The sequence below is a fragment of the Pseudophryne corroboree genome, chromosome 11, assembly GCF_028390025.1.
Source record: "Pseudophryne corroboree isolate aPseCor3 chromosome 11, aPseCor3.hap2, whole genome shotgun sequence".
NCBI lineage: Eukaryota > Metazoa > Chordata > Amphibia > Anura > Myobatrachidae > Pseudophryne > Pseudophryne corroboree.
Genome location: NC_086454.1, coordinates 351,880,681 through 351,899,614, shown reverse-complemented (window position 1 = coordinate 351,899,614; position 18,934 = coordinate 351,880,681). Strand labels below are relative to the sequence as shown.

At 50.8% G+C, this 18,934-nt stretch overlaps 1 protein-coding gene across 1 annotated transcript in view; it reads right to left on the bottom strand.

Annotated features, from left to right (window-relative positions):
- Positions 1–18,934, bottom strand: part of PEPD (peptidase D) — a 331,359-nt gene that overhangs the window by 22,565 nt on the left and 289,860 nt on the right. The window contains exon 12 of the mRNA XM_063945985.1: positions 13,433–13,581. Coding sequence (XP_063802055.1) covers positions 13,433–13,581 — 149 coding nt within the window. The remainder of the gene's footprint in view (positions 1–13,432; positions 13,582–18,934) is intronic.

Below are 18,934 nucleotides of genomic sequence, written 5' to 3'. Positions count from 1 at the left end.
CAGAGTCCAGCGACTCACAGGGGAGCTGGTCATCTAAGCCAGAGTCCAGCGACTCACAGGGGAGCTGGTCATCTCAGCCAGAGTCCAGCGACTCACAGGGGAACTTGTCATCTAATCCAGGGAGTCAGCGACTCACAGGGGAGCTGGTCATCTAAGCCAGAGTCCAGCGACTCACAGGGGAGCTGGTCATCTAAGCCAGAGTCCAGCAACTCACAGGGGAGCTGGTCATCTAAGCCAGAGTCCAGCAAGTTACAGGGGAGCTAGTCATCTAAGACAGGGAGTCAGCGACTCACAGGGGAGCTGGTCATCTAAGCCAGAGTCCAGCGACTCACAGGGGAGCTGGTCATCTCAGCCAGAGTCCAGCGACTCACAGGGGAGCTGGTCATCTCAGCCAGAGGCCAGCGACTCACAGGGGAGCTGGTCATCTCAGCCAGAGGCCAGCGACTCACAGGGGAGCTGGTCATGTAAGCCAGAGTCCAGCGACTCACAGGGGAGCTGGTCATGTAAGCCAGAGTCCAGCGAATCACAGGGGAGCTGGTCATCTAAGCCAGTGTCCAGCAATTTACAGGGGAACTGGTCATCTAAGCCAGGGAGTCAGCGACTGACAGGGGAGCTGGTCATCTAAGCCAGGGAGTCAGCGACTCACAGGGGAGCTGGTCATCTAAGCCAGGGAGTCAGCGACTCACAGGGGAGCTGGTCATCTAAGCCAGAGTCCAGCAACTCACAGGGGAGCTGGTCATCTAAGCCAGAGTCCAGCAACTCACAGGGGAGCTGGTCATCTAAGCCAGAGTCCAGCAACTCACAGGGGAGCTGGTCATCTAAGCCAGAGTCCAGCAAGTTACAGGGGTGCTAGTCATCTAAGACAGGGAGTCAGCGACTCACAGGGGAGCTGGTCATCTCAGCCAGAGTCCAGCGACTCACAGGGGAGCTGGTCATCTAAGCCAGAGTCCAGCGACTAACAGGGGAGCTGGTCATCTCAGCCAGAGTCCAGCGACTCACAGGGGAGCTGGTCATCTAAGCCAGAGTCCAGCGACTCACAGGGGAACTTGTCATCTAAGCCAGGGAGTCAGCAACTCACAGGGGAGCTGGTCATCTAAGCCAGGGAGTCAGCGACTCACAGGGGAGCTGGTCATCTAAGCCAGAGTCCAGCGACTCACAGGGGAGCTGGTCATCTAAGCCAGAGTCCAGCGACTCACAGGGGAGCTGGTCATCTAAGCCAGAGTCCAGCAACTCACACGGGAGCTGGTCATCTAAGCCAGAGTCCAGCAACTCACAGGGGAGCTGGTCATCTAAGCCAGAGTCCAGCAAGTTACAGGGGAGCTAGTCATCTAAGACAGGGAGTCAGCGACTCACAGGGGAGCTGGTCATCTCAGCCAGAGTCCAGCGACTCACAGGGGAGCTGGTCATCTAAGCTAGAGTCCAGCGACTCACAGGGGAGCTGGTCATGTAAGCCAGAGTCCAGCGACTCACAGGGGAGCTGGTCATGTAAGCCAGAGTCCAGCGAATCACAGGGGAGCTGGTCATCTAAGCCAGTGTCCAGCAATTTACAGGGGAACTGGTCATCTAAGACAGGGAGTCAGCGACTGACAGGGGAGCTGGTCATCTAAGCCAGGGAGTCAGCGACTCACAGGGGAGCTGGTCATCTAAGCCAGGGAGTCAGCGACTCACAGGGGAGCTGGTCATCTAAGCCAGAGTCCAGCAACTCACAGGGGAGCTGGTCATCTAAGCCAGAGTCCAGCAACTCACAGGGGAGCTGGTCATCTAAGCCAGAGTCCAGCAAGTTACAGGGGTGCTAGTCATCTAAGACAGGGAGTCAGCGACTCACAGGGGAGCTGGTCATCTCAGCCAGAGTCCAGCGACTCACAGGGGAGCTGGTCATCTAAGCCAGAGTCCAGCGACTAACAGGGGACCTGGTCATGTAAGCCAGAGTCCAGCGACTCACAGGGGAGCTGGTCATCTCAGCCAGAGGCCAGCAAATCACAGGGGAGCTGGTCATGTAAGCCAGAGTCCAGCGACTCACAGGGGAGCTGGCCATGTAAGCCAGAGTCCAGCGAATCACAGGGGAGCTGGTCATCTAAGCCAGTGTCCAGCAATTTACAGGGGAACTTGTCATCTAAGCCAGGGAGTCAGCGACTGACAGGGGAGCTGGTCATCTAAGCCAGGGAGTCAGCGACTCACAGGGGAGCTGGTCATCTAAGCCAGGGAGTCAGCGACTCACAGGGGAGCTGGTCATCTAAGCCAGAGTCCAGCGACTCACAGGGGAGCTGGTCATCTAAGCCAGAGTCCAGCAACTCACAGGGGAGCTGGTCATCTAAGCCAGAGTCCAGCAACTCACAGGGGAGCTGGTCATCTAAGCCAGAGTCCAGCAACTCACAGGGGAGCTGGTCATCTAAGACAGGGAGTCAGCGACTCACAGGGGAGCTGGTCATCTCAGCCAGAGTCCAGCGACTCACAGGGGAGCTGGTCATCTAGGCCAGAGTCCAGCGACTCACAGGGGAGCTGGTCATCTCAGCCAGAGTCCAGCGACTCACAGGGGAGCTGGTCATCTAAGCCAGAGTCCAGCGACTCACAGGGGAGCTGGTCATCTAAGCCAGAGTCCAGCAACTCACAGGGGAGCTGGTCATCTAAGCCAGAGTCCAGCAAGTTACAGGGGTGCTAGTCATCTAAGACAGGGAGTCAGCGACTCACAGGGGAGCTGGTCATCTCAGCCAGAGTCCAGCGACTCACAGGGGAGCTGGTCATCTAAGCCAGAGTCCAGCGACTAACAGGGGAGCTGGTCATCTCAGCCAGAGTCCAGCGACTCACAGGGGAGCTGGTCATCTAAGCCAGAGTCCAGCGACTCACAGGGGAACTTGTCATCTAAGCCAGGGAGTCAGCGACTCACAGGGGAGCTGGTCATCTAAGCCAGGGAGTCAGCGACTCACAGGGGAGCTGGTCATCTAAGCCAGAGTCCAGCGACTCACAGGGGAGCTGGTCATCTAAGCCAGAGTCCAGCGACTCACAGGGGAGCTGGTCATCTAAGCCAGAGTCCAGCAACTCACAGGGGAGCTGGTCATCTAAGCCAGAGTCCAGCAACTCACAGGGGAGCTGGTCATCTAAGCCAGAGTCCAGCAAGTTACAGGGGAGCTAGTCATCTAAGACAGGGAGTCAGCGACTCACAGGGGAGCTGGTCATCTCAGCCAGAGTCCAGCGACTCACAGGGGAGCTGGTCATCTAAGCTAGAGTCCAGCGACTCACAGGGGAGCTGATCATGTAAGCCAGAGTCCAGCGAATCACAGGGGAGCTGGTCATCTAAGCCAGTGTCCAGCAATTTACAGGGGAACTGGTCATCTAAGCCAGGGAGTCAGCGACTGACAGGGGAGCTGGTCATCTAAGCCAGGGAGTCAGCGACTCACAGGGGAGCTGGTCATCTAAGCCAGGGAGTCAGCGACTCACAGGGGAGCTGGTCATCTAAGCCAGAGTCCAGCGACTCACAGGGGAGCTGGTCATCTAAGCCAGAGTCCAGCGACTCACAGGGGAACTTGTCATCTAAGCCAGGGAGTCAGCGACTCACAGGGGAGCTGGTCATCTAAGTCAGAGAGTCAGCGACTCACAGGGGAGCTGGTCATCTAAGCCAGAGTCCAGCGACTCACAGGGGAGCTGGTCATCTAAGCCAGAGTCCAGCGACTCACAGGGGAGCTGGTCATGTAAGCCAGATCCAGCAACTCACAGGGGAGCTGGTCATCTAAGCCAGAGTCCAGCGACTCACAGGGGAGCTGGTCATCTAAGCCAGATCCAGCAACTCACAGGGGAGCTGGTCATCTAAGCCAGAGTCCAGCGACTCACAGGGGAGCTGGTCATCTAAGCCAGATCCAGCAACTCACAGGGGAGCTGGTCATCTAAGCCAGAGTCCAGCGACTCACAGGGGAGCTGGTCATCTAAGCCAGAGTCCAGCGACTCACAGGGGAGCTGGTCATCTAAGCCAGATCCAGCAACTCACAGGGGAGCTGGTCATCTCAGCCAGAGTCCAGCGACTCACAGGGGAGCTGGTCATCTAAGCCAGAGTCCAGTGACACACAGGGGAGCTGGTCATCTCAGCCAGAGTCCAGCGACTCACAGGGGAGCTGGTCATCTAAGCCAGAGTCCAGCAACTCACAGGGGAGCTGGTCATCTAAGCCAGAGTCCAGCAAGTTACAGGGGAGCTAGTCATCTAAGACAGGGAGTCAGCGACTCACAGGGGAGCTGGTCATCTCAGCCAGAGTGCAGCGACTCACAGGGGAGCTGGTCATCTCAGCCAGAGTCCAGCAACTCACAGGGGAGCTGGTCATCTAAGCCAGAGTCCAGCGACTCACAGGGGAGCTGGTCATCTAAGCCAGAGTCCAGCGACTCACAGGGGAGCTGGTCATCTAAGCCAGAGTCAAGCGACTCCTCTCACACATTACACTCACTCTCAGAGAACACTGAATGTTATGGCTGGAATAGGACAGGATACATCTCGCTATGAGTTGCTTACAGCAATGACACGGGGGGGGGGGGGGGGCATGCAGATACTCTGATAAGGGTCTGTTCTTCCAGCTGTAGCGCCACATAGATAACCCATAGGGGACATGACTGCTACACAGTATACAGGTGCATCTGTCACCTATACAGGAAGCAGATACACACTGTATGGAAGGATTAGGTGGGGTGTGGGGAAGAGGGCGATTCTGGCCTGGTGAGGGGTATACACAAGTGTCCCGCCACTGCTTGCACCAGCACACGGGGAGGTACGCAGCCTTTATTTCGTGAATAAATCAAAATTCAGAGAAATCTGCTTAATCCGTTTACAGTATTAATATAGTATCAACGGGTTCAGTATGATTTACCGACAGTCACAATCACGACAGCCATTGGCCCTACAGTGTAAATACCGACACGGTCAAAATACAGACATGTTTAAAATGCCAACATAGTCAGAATACTGACATTTGAAATGCTGACATGTCAAAATACCGACATGAGTTTTTCTGTGTTTTTTGTGTGTGTCAATGTCGACACAGGTTGACATGGACACCGTCTACGTGTACCGCTGCACTCGCCATGTTTCGGTCCCGGTGCCTCGTTGCGCTCAGCGCATTATTATGTTCCCCCTCCAGGTCCACTGGGATGGTAAAATATGAACAAGTCTGTTTTTGGGCAAAAATTCCTTAAACGCGCATGTCGGCATTTTGACATGTTGGTATCCTGACTAGGTCGGCATTTTGAGCGTGTCGGTATTTTGACTTTCGCTCAATGGGTGTTGGGATTATGATAGTCTGTAAATCAACTGCACATACCATGTTCCTGTCTCTTGTACTCTCCCTATTTCCCAATACCGACCAACAGGGTATGGGTCGTTGGGTCGGCAGTCATTAAGTCGACCACTATTGGTCGACATGCATTAGGTTGACAGGGTCATTAGGTCGACATGGTCATTAGGTCGACAGGTCAAAATGTCGACATGAGTTTTTTTTTTAAACTTTTTTTGGTGTCGTTTTCTTCGTAAAGTGACGGCGAACCCCAATTAGTGCACCGTGTCCCCTCGCATGCGCTCGGCACAGGTTACCGTTCCCAATTGTAGTCCACGTGGATCGTAAAGTATGAAAAAGTACAAAAAAAATTAAAAAAATTGTGAAAAACTCATGTCGACCTTTTGAACTGTCGACCTAGTACACGTCAACCTAATACATGTCGACCAACAGTGGCCGACCTAAGTGGTGTCGACCTAATGACCGTATCTCTACCAGCAGCCTCTTGCATGCAGTTCTCACCAATCACTATTGAGGTGGAGCATTTCGGGAATTTGGAGTGTGAGCTCTGCTGGTGCAGGGATTGATGCAAACCTCTAACAATAGCGCAACACATGCTGCGTCCTGTCGGAGTGTCTCAGACGCGCTGGGCACCTCACGCCGTGTGGCGTCCGGACACCCAGGCCCGGATTTATCAAGCCTTGGAGAGTGATAAATTGCACGGTGATAAAGTATCAACCAATCAGCTCATAACTGTCACATTTCAAACACAGGCCTGTAACATGGCAGTTGGGAGCCGATTGGTTGCGCCGTGCACTTGATCACTCTCCAAGGCTTGATAAATCTGGGCACCGGTGCGGACTCATCTGCATGTAAATGCTTATAATGTGCGGTATACGTCCTGGCAGCCGCAATCTATGGGAATATCTGTTTCACGCTCCCGCCCGGAGTATAAACCTTGTGTACATGACAAACGTGCCTGTGCAATACGCATTGTTTGTCACAGGACCACAAGCCGCAGCTTGATGCTAGCGGATTATTTACTGGCCCTGGTATATGGAGTGACAATGGGAATGGCGGACAGAATTTATGTGCTCATTAGTATCAGCGTCTGCAGACAGAAGGTGAGGGGTCAGGGTCTCTGGGAAGCAGACGGCTGCAATGCAGCTTTCAGATGCTCAGCCACCACAGGGAGATAAGAGACTCTAAATACACATTACAAGCTGTCACAGAACAGGGGGAAACATTCAGCCTCTCTGTTATAAGGATTGGCGTGTACCCGTCAGCTACACACACAGGCAGCCGCCATCTTGGGAGCTGAAGCAACTGCCCGCAGAACGCGAAAACGAAACTCATTCCCAAACTTCCACCGCCCCAAAACAGTGAGCAAGTTGGGAACGGATTTGCAGATGTCCGCTGTGTGGTGAGGCTTTCGCATGGTGTACGCCTGCATTCGCACACTTGCACGGTGTGGGTTTTCACTCGCTATGGGCGGCGGCTATCTGATCGCAGCCCTCTGCAAAAACGCACAGCAGCGATCAGTTCTGAATTAGGCCCAATAATTGATGGGAAAGAAAGATATTTGTCGGCCTCGGAGTTTGTGACTTAATGCATCTGAACCGTCTGTTAGACGGCAGGAGAGAAAACACACAGCTGGTATATAGAAAGAGCATTGTGGATACATGAGGTACTTTATGACAAGGAGTGTATACGCTGCTTGCTTTGGTTTTGCACACAAAATGGCCGCCTCTACGTCTGTAGGTGACCGCTATAGTTTCACGTGTGATATCACCTCAAATTTCTTACATTCGAGACAACACAGCAATCGCATGAATTCTGTCATTACCACGTGTAACGCCTTGCGCAGCGTTCAAGTCACAAAATACTTTATTTCTCTCCCCTCCCCCTCAGGGAATCTGTCAGCGAAACATTTTCACTTAAGCACCAAAAAAGAACAAACAGCTTACTATAAACAAGGAGGTGCAATGCTGTGTGTCGGGGCTTCCACCAATCAGAGCTCAGGATATGGGCTCCTTTCCAATGGTGGTCATTCCGAGTTGATCGCTAGCTGCATTCCTTCGCTGTGCAGCGGTGAGGCAAAAAACGGCACTTCTGCGCATGCGGCGCAATGCGAACGCGCGACGTACTATTACAACGAATTATGTAGTTTTACACAAGGTCTAGCGAAGCATTTCAGTCGCACTGGTGGCCGCAGAGTGATTGACATGAAGTGGGCGTTTCTGGGTGTCAACTGACCGTTTTCAGGGAGTGTTCGGAAAAACGCAGGCGTACAAGGAAAAATGCAGGCGTGGCTGGGCGAACGCAGGGCGTGTTTGTGATGTCAAAACAGGAACTGAACAGTCTGAAGTGATCGCAAGCGCTGAGTAGGTCTGAAGCTACTCTAAAACTGCACAAAAAAAAATTGCCACCGCTCTGCGATCCTTTCGTTCGCACTTCTGCTAAGCTAAAATACACTCCCAGTGGGAGGCGGCATAGCGTTTGCACGGCTGCTAAAAACTGCTAGCGAGCGAACAACTCGGAATGTGTGCTGCAGTTTAACGTCAATACCAACGTTCAAAATAAATAAAAAATAATTATCCGGCAATATTTCATTTGGGTATTCTGTGACTGCATAATAGATGTGCAGTAGCTGTAGCGCAGTACACACATTGCATAGTGACATATAGCTGGATCATTTAGTAGGCAACCTAGGAGACCCGTGGGCTGTGAGGAACATGGATTACCCGAAACCATTTTTATGTTTTTTTTTAAATTACAAACGGGAGCGGGAAGTGGGTTCAAATGAGTATTTGGCTCAGGCACCCCCAGGGTCTTCATCCGGCTGTGCACAGTAATCCCCTGTACTGTACGCCTGAGCAGCTGCGCCTCTCTCCGTACAGACGCTTTAGGCTGTATTCTATACAGCAAGGTAACACTGTCCTGCCTTGCTCCCACTCCCCAGACTTCCTCATACATAAGGTAAGAGGTAACGTCAGGTCACATGCAGCACATAAACATTGTCTCCACAGGCACATAAAGCCGAGGTCTCTCTGACACACAGGGACGATTAGGAGCCGTGTGCACATTATATGGCTCTGTAGGCCGGCTTATTTACAAACACAATACAGGTGGGTTGCAGGGACGCCTCACACTCCCGCGCAGCCAGGTATGCCATGTCGTAGGGTTGGCAAATAAAAGTATCCCAGGTAGTACGTAGGGTCCCCACCAATAAGACGGTTCAGAAATATAATACTACTCAGGCCGCTCCTATATGGGGTGGGTAATGGGATATCTATTCTGTGGCAACGGTCGCCATGACGACGTGTCAGACCCATCTCCTTCTTTACTGTACTGTTATTGGCTGCCCAGTTGCTGTAATAAGAGGTAGGGCCGTAGCAAGGCGACATGCACCCTGCGTCAGCCCTGCCACCTGAATATGTAATGTCATGACCCCAGAGAAGCAGAGTGCCCATGATAAGGACGTTCCAGTTGTCTGCTTTCTTGGCTGCAGGTTCCAGGCACTTTGCATGCCAAATACAGGTGCCAGGGAGCAGTGATGATGGCCCACCCTAGGCCCTGCCTGGCACCAACACCACCTCCCCCCCTAGTTACGGCCCTGAGGAGAGCAGGCTTTCTGCAGCAGAAACAAATGACTATTGCTTGCAGTGTGCCTCACGCATGACGTTTGGTGTGCCAAGAATAAACTTTTTCCCTCACTACTAGTGCAGCACACCGGGCCCCTTACAGGTTATATACAGTCTGTTGCTACTTAGGGGTACATTTACTAAGCAGTGATAAGAGTGGAGAAGTGAACCAGTGGAGAAATTTCCCCATCAACCAATCAGCAGCTCTGTATCATTTTATAGTATGCAAATTATAGATGTTACTTCAGTGCTGATTGGTTGCCATGGGCAGCTTCTCCACTGGCTCACTTCTCCGCTCTTATCACTGCTTAGTAAATGTACACCTTAGACTGGCTCAGTCTGCAGCCCGCTGTTGCTAACATGACGGTAGTGTTAAAAATCAAACAACCTAAACACAGTAGGAATATCTGTGTCCTTATTACATACACACAGCAGAGGCGGCCATATTGTGAGCAGCTAAACCAATCGTCATGCATCAATGATGTCACTAGGTAATACAGTAGGGAGAATACTGGTTCAGTCATAAATGGCTAAATTCCCTCTCTGGAAATGTCGCCTGAAGGTACCAGCGTCTAATTACACAACGTAAAGCCACCATGACAGAAGTCACTTGTGCTCTGGTAGAACGGTTAATGTTATGGCTATAAGGCAGGGTAGCGTCTAGTTTACCTTCGTGGAGAGGACCTTTCCCATAACCCCCTGGGTCCATGTCACGATCTATTTGGAATAGTAAAGTGTGGCGAGCGGAGCCACATAGGAAAAAACTATTCCCCCAAACGAACGGAGAACGAAGAAGACATTTAGGTGCTGTAAGGGCGGAAGTTCTTTCCTGCCCTCTTGTTTTGTCACGTCCAGGTCCTTAGCACGAAGGTAACATAGACACAACCATAAGGCAGGGTGCAATTTATTTTGGACTGGGTGGGTGGAGGTGTTGGTGGGAGGGGGGTTTCCCTCATACACTACACGGATAGACATTTTCCAGTATTTCACAATGGGATGGGTGTCCTGTGTCCGTCAGTGCCCAGATATGTCTGTCGCTGACTGTGCAACTTGGACGGTTCAGTCAGAAATGATTGCAAAATGACACAGTGAGCCAGGGAGCGACAGAGGACCCTGCCAGACGAGACCTATATTCCCGTCCCTGAAGACCAAATCAATCATATGGTTGTGGGAGTTCAAGACAATGAGCTCCAGAGGGGGCATTCAACAAATAAACCACAAAATATTCAGTATTATACTAGTAGCTATGAATGAGCTGACTCTGCAATCTGTGCAAAATTCCCCTTCTCCTTACATCTGCGGCATCCACACACAAAGGGACTTCTCAGCGTCTTGGGACCAGTTTCAACATCGTCGTCTTCGCCACCAACAAAGAGCAGAACTTTATGGGATTTTATAAAACAACAAAAAGTTTAATGACAACTACAAAAGCCATAAGAGAGGGGGGATTAACACAACACGCTCTGGTGCTAGGTTGTGCTACAAGAGCCAGTCCAGGTGTCCAAAATGAGCTTTTCAAAGTCATTGTCAGGGACTAGTATGCTAAACGTTCTGTATTACACTTGAACTACGCAAGACTGTGTACAAGACTGGCGGTGTAATTAGAAAAGCTTGGCCTGAGCAAGGTTTCAGCACGTCGCTGGGTGCCCCATCAGCTGACTCGAGAGCAGGAGAAGGCTCGGGTGACTTGGTGCCGCAACATGCTGGCCAGGTTTGATGGCAGGCACTCAAACTCTGTCTGGGAGATCATCAGTGGAGATGAATCCTGGATCAGTTTAAACCCCAAGACCAAACAACAGTCGGCCCAGTGGACCTCAGTTGGGAGGTGCACCACCACAGAAGTTCTGACGTGACCGCAGCTGGGCCAAGCAGATGGTGGCTTATGTTGGGGCCAAAACTGGTCATGTAGCTACCGTACCACTCGTGCAGCAGCGCGTCGTCACTGGGGACTGGTGCACCAACCAATGCCTGCTACAAGTGCTGGAAGCCATTTCCAGGCGCCGTCCAAGAACTTACGCTCGTGATGCCTTAATCCATCTCGACAATGCATCTGTTCACAGGTCCAGGAAAGTGGTGGATTTTCTGGCCCATGCACGCATCCAGGAGCTTTGTCATCCAAGTACAGTCCAGATCAGGCCCCCTGCGACTTCTTCGTGTTCCCACAAAGCAAGATGCGTGGGATTCCTTTTGAGTTACCGGAAGATGCAGTGCAGACCTTCATCCAGCAAGTAGAAGACATACCTGTATTGGACTGGTCCAGCTGCGTCACCAAGTGGTTTGAGCACATGCAGCTTTGTATAGACTCTTTGAAAAAATTTAATGTTCACTTTGTTTGTAAATATAATAGTTTTTATGTATCCGAAAACTTATTACACACCACTCGTAAGAAGCTGATTGGTTGGTACTTTGTCTCTCTCCAGCCTTTGATAAATCTTCCTCTAAATGTTAAAATCTTATCAGCACATTTTGGATCCAGGGAAGTGAACAGTCCACGTCCTGCGCACAACGGCGGAATTATGAATTTTGTTTAATAATAAACAGATTTTTTTTTAATTCCTCTTTAATGGTCTACTTTTTGTCTTCTTTATTCAAGTGAATAAAAGTAAACCACTGAGCCGAATACAGCGCATATGGCGCGGTATCATTGCCACGTTGAGGAAGATAAAAGAACGTTAAATGTATTTATATGTAGACGGTTCAAAGGAAGGTCCTGTCTGATATAGCCGACCACTCAGACTAAAATATAAACGTCTGCAAGTCTTTTGAAGCGAGTTGCGCCATTGCGGAATGAACTAAATGTCACTCTACCTGTAGTGCGTAAGGTGACCGTCGTTTCACCATCTAACGCCTGCTCAGATCTATAAAGGGAGGTCATTCATCAAACAGCAATGAAAAGAAAGCCGGTGACAGCCACATCCTCACCCTCAGAGCCGAGAGAAAAGCGAGGGCGATATCAGAGGGGACAGGTTCAGAGAAAGTGTGTTGTCTCTCCGAGCCAGACTGCTGCCTGTTTCCTGTGACAGTCTCCGAGCCCTGGCTAGCCCCTTCCACTTGCCCGCACTGACAGAGCCACAAAATTTATAGCAATGGTAATCCGCACAGGGGTCCTTTTCCAGCATTCTGTGGAATAATGGAGCGGGCTGTAATCAGCCGGCAGGAATCCTGCTGCAATGCCTATCGGAAGTCGCCTGCGTCGCTCAGACAGAGAGAAGGGACAAGTGGTTTCAGAGCCGGACGCTGGCGGAGAAATAGGTCAGCGTCTGAGGGAAATGTGCGAGCTGTTTTGTGCTTCTGTACGGATAGGAAACGGTGTCAGGCTCTCTGAGGTATCAGACGTAGAACCCTCTCCACTGACTGCAGCCAGAAACGGATTATTATGCCCAATAAGTAATCACAAATCCGGCTAAAAACTTTCTATTTTCCAAAAAATTGATTTTGGGTTGCGATTTATGGTGTTATTACGCATTATGCAGGACAGTAACAGTATGTATTGCGTGGTTGTTAATGAAATACAGTAAATATAGATTATAGTAACTGCGTCATTGTCGGAGTGACCTGCACTTGGTGGGGGCAGCCATTTTGAAGGCTACATCACACCTTTCAACTGCCCTGATATATGCCGGACAGTCCTGATTTGAGGGGACTGTTCCACACGCAGACATCGGGGTCCCACCCAACAGATCTTTGGGAAGTATGGGCCTAATTCAGAGTTGATCGCAGCAGCAAATTTGTTTGCAGTTGGGCAAAACCATTTGCAGTGCAGGTGGGGCAGATGTAAAATGTGCAGAGAGAGTTAGATTTGGGTGGGGTGTATTCAAACTGAAATCTAAATTGCAGTGTAAAAATAAAGCAGCCAGAATTTACCCTGCACAGAAACAAAATAATCCACCCAAATCTAACTCTCTCTGCACATGTTATATCTGCCCCACCTGCAGTGCACATGGTTTTGCCCAATTGCTAACAAACTTGCTGCTGCGATCAACTCAGAATTACCCCCTATGTCCCAGTCTCAGCGAGTCAATGGGTGCCTCATACCAGAGAGCGGCGTTAAAAGGGTCGTTTTTAGGGTTCTGTCCCCTTGGCGCAAAGCCATGCCTTCTTATTGCGCTCATGTCGTAATTTGGCCAGATTCACCAACGTCAAACGCTAGAAGGCAGAGACGTGTCCTCATACACCAGGCCCCAATACGCCGTGCGGAGCCATACTCCCAGCAAGTGAGCCGCGTCGCGCATCACAGCAACCTGGCACGCATCTCCAGTGCCCCTTTATAGACTCTGAGCGCACGCTACCTGAACCCACGCGCAGTGCAACAGACGCATGCGCAGAAGGGAAAAAAAATTACTTCACTGCGCCTGACATTGTACGTGTAACTCAGAACCGGGCCCTAAGTGTCTGCAGTTAGTGCCTGACCTCAACCAGATGTCAGCTTTGATCAGTGGGACTGCACAAGGCCGGTTGCCACGGGTTACAAAACATCACAGTATTACATAGGCCTCACCCCGATTACACAGACACAATCCCGCCAGATATCGGGACTCTTACCTGGCTTCACGGCGTTCATAATGGCGCGGGAGGACCTCAGCACAGCCTCATAGATGGCTCTCTGGTTTGGAGTGAACTTGCCGTTGGCGGGAAAGGAGCAGGTAATGTCCGAGCTGTAGCAGTAATATTCTCCTCCCAGGTCAAACAGGCTGCGAGGTGAGAGGAACACGGAGACCGTGATTAATGATGTACGGTTATTCTATGGTGATTACACTGTACAAACATTTAGCATATGGTACGCGTGCCTCATGTGGTACCTTGGTGCGGTCACTGGTTCCAATGGTATTACACCGCGAGCTGGGTGCGATGGCCAGAATCCAGACACACCCCAGTATTTTTACCCTACCCCTGTTTTTATTGTATATTATATAATGCTATGTTTGTGTGTGAGAGAGAGGAAAATACAAAGACTGGGCCTAATGCAGATCTGATCGCAGCAGCAAATTTGTTAGCTAATGGGCAAAACCATGTGCACTGCAGGTGGGGCAGATGTAAAATGTGCAGAGAGAGTTAGATTTGGGTGGGTGATATTGTTTCTGTGCAGGGTAAATACTGGCTGCTTTATTTTTACACTGCAATTTAGATTTCAGTTTGAACACACCCCACCCAAATCTCTCTCTCTCTGCACATGTTACATCTGCACTGCACATGGGTGGTAATTCCGAGTTGTTCGCTAGCTGCATTCGTTCGCTGTGCAGTAATGAGGCAAAAAAACGGCACTTCTGCGCATGAGCGGCGTACTATTACAACGAACGATGTAGTTTAGCACAGGGTCTAGCGAAACTTTTCAGTCGCACTGCTGGCCGCAGAGTGACTGACGTGAAGGGGGCGTTTCTGGGTGTCAACTGACCGTTTTCAAAGAGTGCTCAGAAAAACGCAGGCGTGCCAGGGAAAACGCAGGCGTGGCTGGGCGAACGCAGGGCGTGTTTGTGACGTTACATCAGGAACTGAACAGTCTGAAGTGATCGCAAGCGCTGAGTAGGTATTGAGCTACTCTGAAACTGCACAAAATTATTTTGCAGCCGCTCAGCGATCCTTTCGTTCGCACTTCTGCTAAGCTAAAATACACTCCCAGTGGGCGGCGGCATAACGTTTGCACGGCTGCTAAAAACTGCTAGCGAGCGATCAACTCGGAATGACCACCATGGTTTTGCCCATCTGCTAACAAATTTGATGCTCCGATCAGATCTGAATTAGGCCTAATATCTGTATTTCCAATGGTCGGCCCTCATGGCCCCCCAAGAACCTTCGACAACCACCTTAGACAAGACTGCCGGCCGCGGCCCACATCCGTGTTCCCATCTTATCAGTACTGACAATCCGCACGTGGCTTTTATACGACTCTTTTTGCTTCAACACAAAAGAAAAAGACGCGTTTCCTAATTCCCTTCACATTAAATATTTGTAGACTCGGTGAGCACACGATATTCAGCCTCTCAATCGCAATTAAATGATAAGTAGATTACACACAGCACAAATACGTGTTGATAAGCAGATGCGGATGCAGCCGGCCGCACAATGAATTAGCAATAATTGCAGAATGATTCATTAAGTGCTGATGAATGGAGCGGCTGGAGAACGCTGTGTGCTGCGCTCTCCCCGCGCACGTCTCGCTAAGCACAGCAAATAACCCGGATAAGGGAGAACACACTGCACCCAATGCACGGATTCCCAGTATATACAGATTACAGCGCAAGAATAGCGCATACGCTCACTGTCACACTGCCGTAATAATGGGTTTGGGAACACGGTGACGGGGGTAAACGTACAGAGCCGAAATAAAACCGGTTAAAACGCCAATATCTGAATAATACATCATTTAGGCAACGGATATGTGATCTGGGTGCAAATGTCATTATCGGGTTCTCGAATATAAATGAGAAGATTCCTTACTTCCTGCAGGACAGTGCTTGTTGTCCGGTCAGACTGGCGGGGACATTAGAGCAGCGCCCCCTTACTGCGGTATGTAGCGCTAGTCACACCCTCTGGCTGGGGGACCCATATACGTGGGAGCGGGGATTTACAGCTTCACAACTCACCTGCGGCCGTGTTACGGGAATGCGGTAACATAAGAGGCCCTTTCATTTGGGAAATGTTCTTTTTGGATTAGACGGACATTCCAAATATTTGATAGATTCTTCTACTCCATAATACTGCATTTGGGGGGTCATTCCGAGTTGATCGCTCGCTAGCAGCTTTTAGCAGCCGTGCAAACGCTATGCCGCCTCCCACTGGGAGTGTATCTTACCTTAGCAGAAGTGCGAACGAAAGGATCGCAGAGCGGCGGCAAAGTTTTTTTGTGCAGTTTTAGAGTAGCTCAAAACCTACTCAGCGCTTGCGATGACTTCAGACTGTTCAGTTCCTGTTTTGACGTCACAAACACACCCTGCGTTCGCCCAGCCACGCCTGCGTTTTTCCTGGCACGCCTGCGTTTTTCAGAACACTCCCTGAAAACGGTCAGTTGACACCCAGAAACTCCCCTTTCCTGTCAATCACTCTGCGGCTGCCACTGCGACTGAAAAGCGTTGCTAGACCCTGTGCGAAACTACATCGTTCACTGTAATAGTACGACGTGCGTGCCGCATACGCATGCGCAGAAGTGCCGTTTTTTCCCCCTCTTCGCTGCACAGCGAACGAATGCAGCTAGCGATCAACTCGGAATGACCACCTTAATGCGACGAGCGATCTCTGCTGGTTTCCTGCGCAATACTATCAGGCTGCATGCTCCATATCAGCTGCGACACTGCAGTGAAACCTCCGTAACCAGAAGGCGACGGAAACATTTCCCGCAATCACCGTACACAGCACTGTGTAGATTCAATAATAAGATGACCCTGAATCACCCGAAATTCATTAGTATTGAAAATAATGAGACGTTTTGTGCAGACAATTAAAATAATGCCGCAACAGAAGTGTTACCCTGTATTCCCTTTTCAGCCTATAATATCAGAAGACTGGGAGGAATTGCGCCCCCTGGTGTCTCATGATGATATAACGCAGAATCAGATCTCAGGGAGTTCTGTGATATTACACAGTCAGGATATAAATGTCCATCATTATCTCACTGACACATCATCAGAGTGCAGCCCAGGAGGTGTCACACGGTACTGAGTCACAGCTGACAGCGTGGGACACTGACACGTCTGTGACGTGGGAACTAGGTGAGGAGCCCGTGTGCGGTGACTCAGCGTCACACAATGTACCGGCACCTGTGCAGCTCTGCGGATCAGGTCAATGACTGATGAATGGATACAGCAGGAAGCCACAGACTGAGAGTTATATAGTGGGAGGAGCAGGGTCCACAGCAGCACAGAGTATATCAGGAGATGAGTGATGTGTCAGTGAGGACAGGGCTGCATGTGACAGGGGCAGTGACATGATATGAGGAGGGGAATGGAGGCAGCAGGAAGCCACAGACAGAGTTATATAGTGGGAAGAGCAGGGTCCTCAGCAGCACAGAATATATCAGGAGATTAGTGATGGGTCAGTGAGGACAGGGCTGCATGTGACAGGGGCAGTGACATGATGTGCGGAGGGGAATAGAGGCAGCAGGAAGCCACAGACTGAGAGTTATATAGTGGGAGGAGCAGGGTCCCCAGCAGCACAGAGTATATCAGGAGATGAGTGATGTGTCAGTGAGGATAGGGCTGCATGTGACAGGGGCAGTGACATGATGTGAGGAGGGGAATGGGGGCAGCAGGAGGCCACAGACTGAGAGTTATATAGTGGGAGGAGCAGGGTCCCAGCAGCACAGAGTATATCAGGAGATGAGTGATGTGTCAGTGAGGACAGGGCTGCATGTGACAGGGGCAGTGACATGATATGAGGAGGGGAATGGAGGCAGCAGGAAACCACAGACTGAGAGTTATATAGTGGGAGGAGCAGGGTCCCCAGCAGCACAGAGTATAGCAGGAGATGAGTGATGTGTCAGTGAGGACAGGGCTGCATGTGACAGGGGCAGTGACAGGGCCGTCTTTTCGTATGGGCTCTTGCCCAAGGGCCACAGGAGTATAAGGGCCATAGGCTAATAGCTGAGGGTCCCCTCTTTCCAGGGGAACCAGATTTTTTTAATCGTCCCTGGGGAACCGGAGATATCCGACTTGAAAGCAGTGGTCCCCATCCAAGCCTGTTAATTGCTCTTCCCAGCAAGATATCTCGGGTTCTGTCTAACTTAAGAGTTTTTCTGAGGGTATAATCCAAAATCTGGGACTCTCCCCTTTCAATGGACACTGGCAGCTTGTCTCTACTATGCCCAGATCCAGATATATCAGCCTTCAAGCAGCTGGTCCCTGCACCAGCTCCACACGCCTGATATGCAGTTTTAGATTTTCAATGGTGAATTGCTTTGGCCCCTGAACTCTGATCCCCAAGTCCCCAGAACCTTCTGAAAGGTGGGACTCTCTAATTTTTTATCCCATTTAAAGCTAATAAATATATTTTCAGGAACTTGAGATATCTGCAGTCAAGCAAGCTGCCCCCCCAACGGAAAATGATAAATATTAAGCCTACTCCACTATCCACCCCTCCCCTACGTATTAAACACCCCCTACCACCCCGGAAGTCATGTACCAGGGCATCTTCATTCAGCCCAATGCCCCCTCTACAGTTTAGCCCCATCTGTGCAGTAAAGGAGTAATTAGCAGATATAACTGCTCCAGGTCCTACATGCTGAGCGGAAGATAGAACACCCCCTACCGCCCGCGGGACATCACAGCTGCCGCTGATAGCACCCCCCACCCCTACCACTGGAGGATGGGTAGGGGCCCCAGTGCATTGCTGTTAAGAAGGCCCTGGGCAGTGACATGATGTAAGGAGGGGAATGGAGGAAGTAGGAAGCCACAGACTGAGCGTTATATAGTGGAAGGAGCAGGGTCCCCCAGCAGCACAGAGTATATCAGGAGATGAGTGATGTGTCAGTGAGGACAGGGCTGCATGTGACAGGGACAGTGACATGATGTAAGGAGGGGAATGGAGGAAGTAGGAAGCCACAGACTGAGAGTTATATAGTGGGAGGAGCAGGGTCCCCAGCAGCACAGAGTATATCAGGAGATGAGTGATGTGTCAGTGAGGACAGGGCTGCATGTGACAGGGACAGTGACATGATGTGAGGAGGGGAATTGAGGCAGCAGGAAGCCACAGACTGAGAGTTATATAGTGGAAGGAGCAGGATCCCCAGCAGCACAGAGTATATCAGGAGATGAGTGATGTGTCAGTGAGGACAGGGCTGCATGTGATAGGGGCAGTGACATGATGTGAGGAGGGGAATGGAGGCAGCAGGAAGCCACAGACTGAGAGTTATATAGTGGGAGGAGCAGAGTCCCCAGCAGCACAGAGTATATCAGGAGATGAGTGATGTGTCAGTGAGGACAGGGCTGCATGTGACAGGGGCAGTGACATGATGTGAGGAGGGGAATGGAGGCAGCAGGAAGCCACAGACAGAGTTATATAGTGGGAGGAGCAGGGTCCCCAGCAGCACAGAGTATATCAGGAGATGGGTGATGT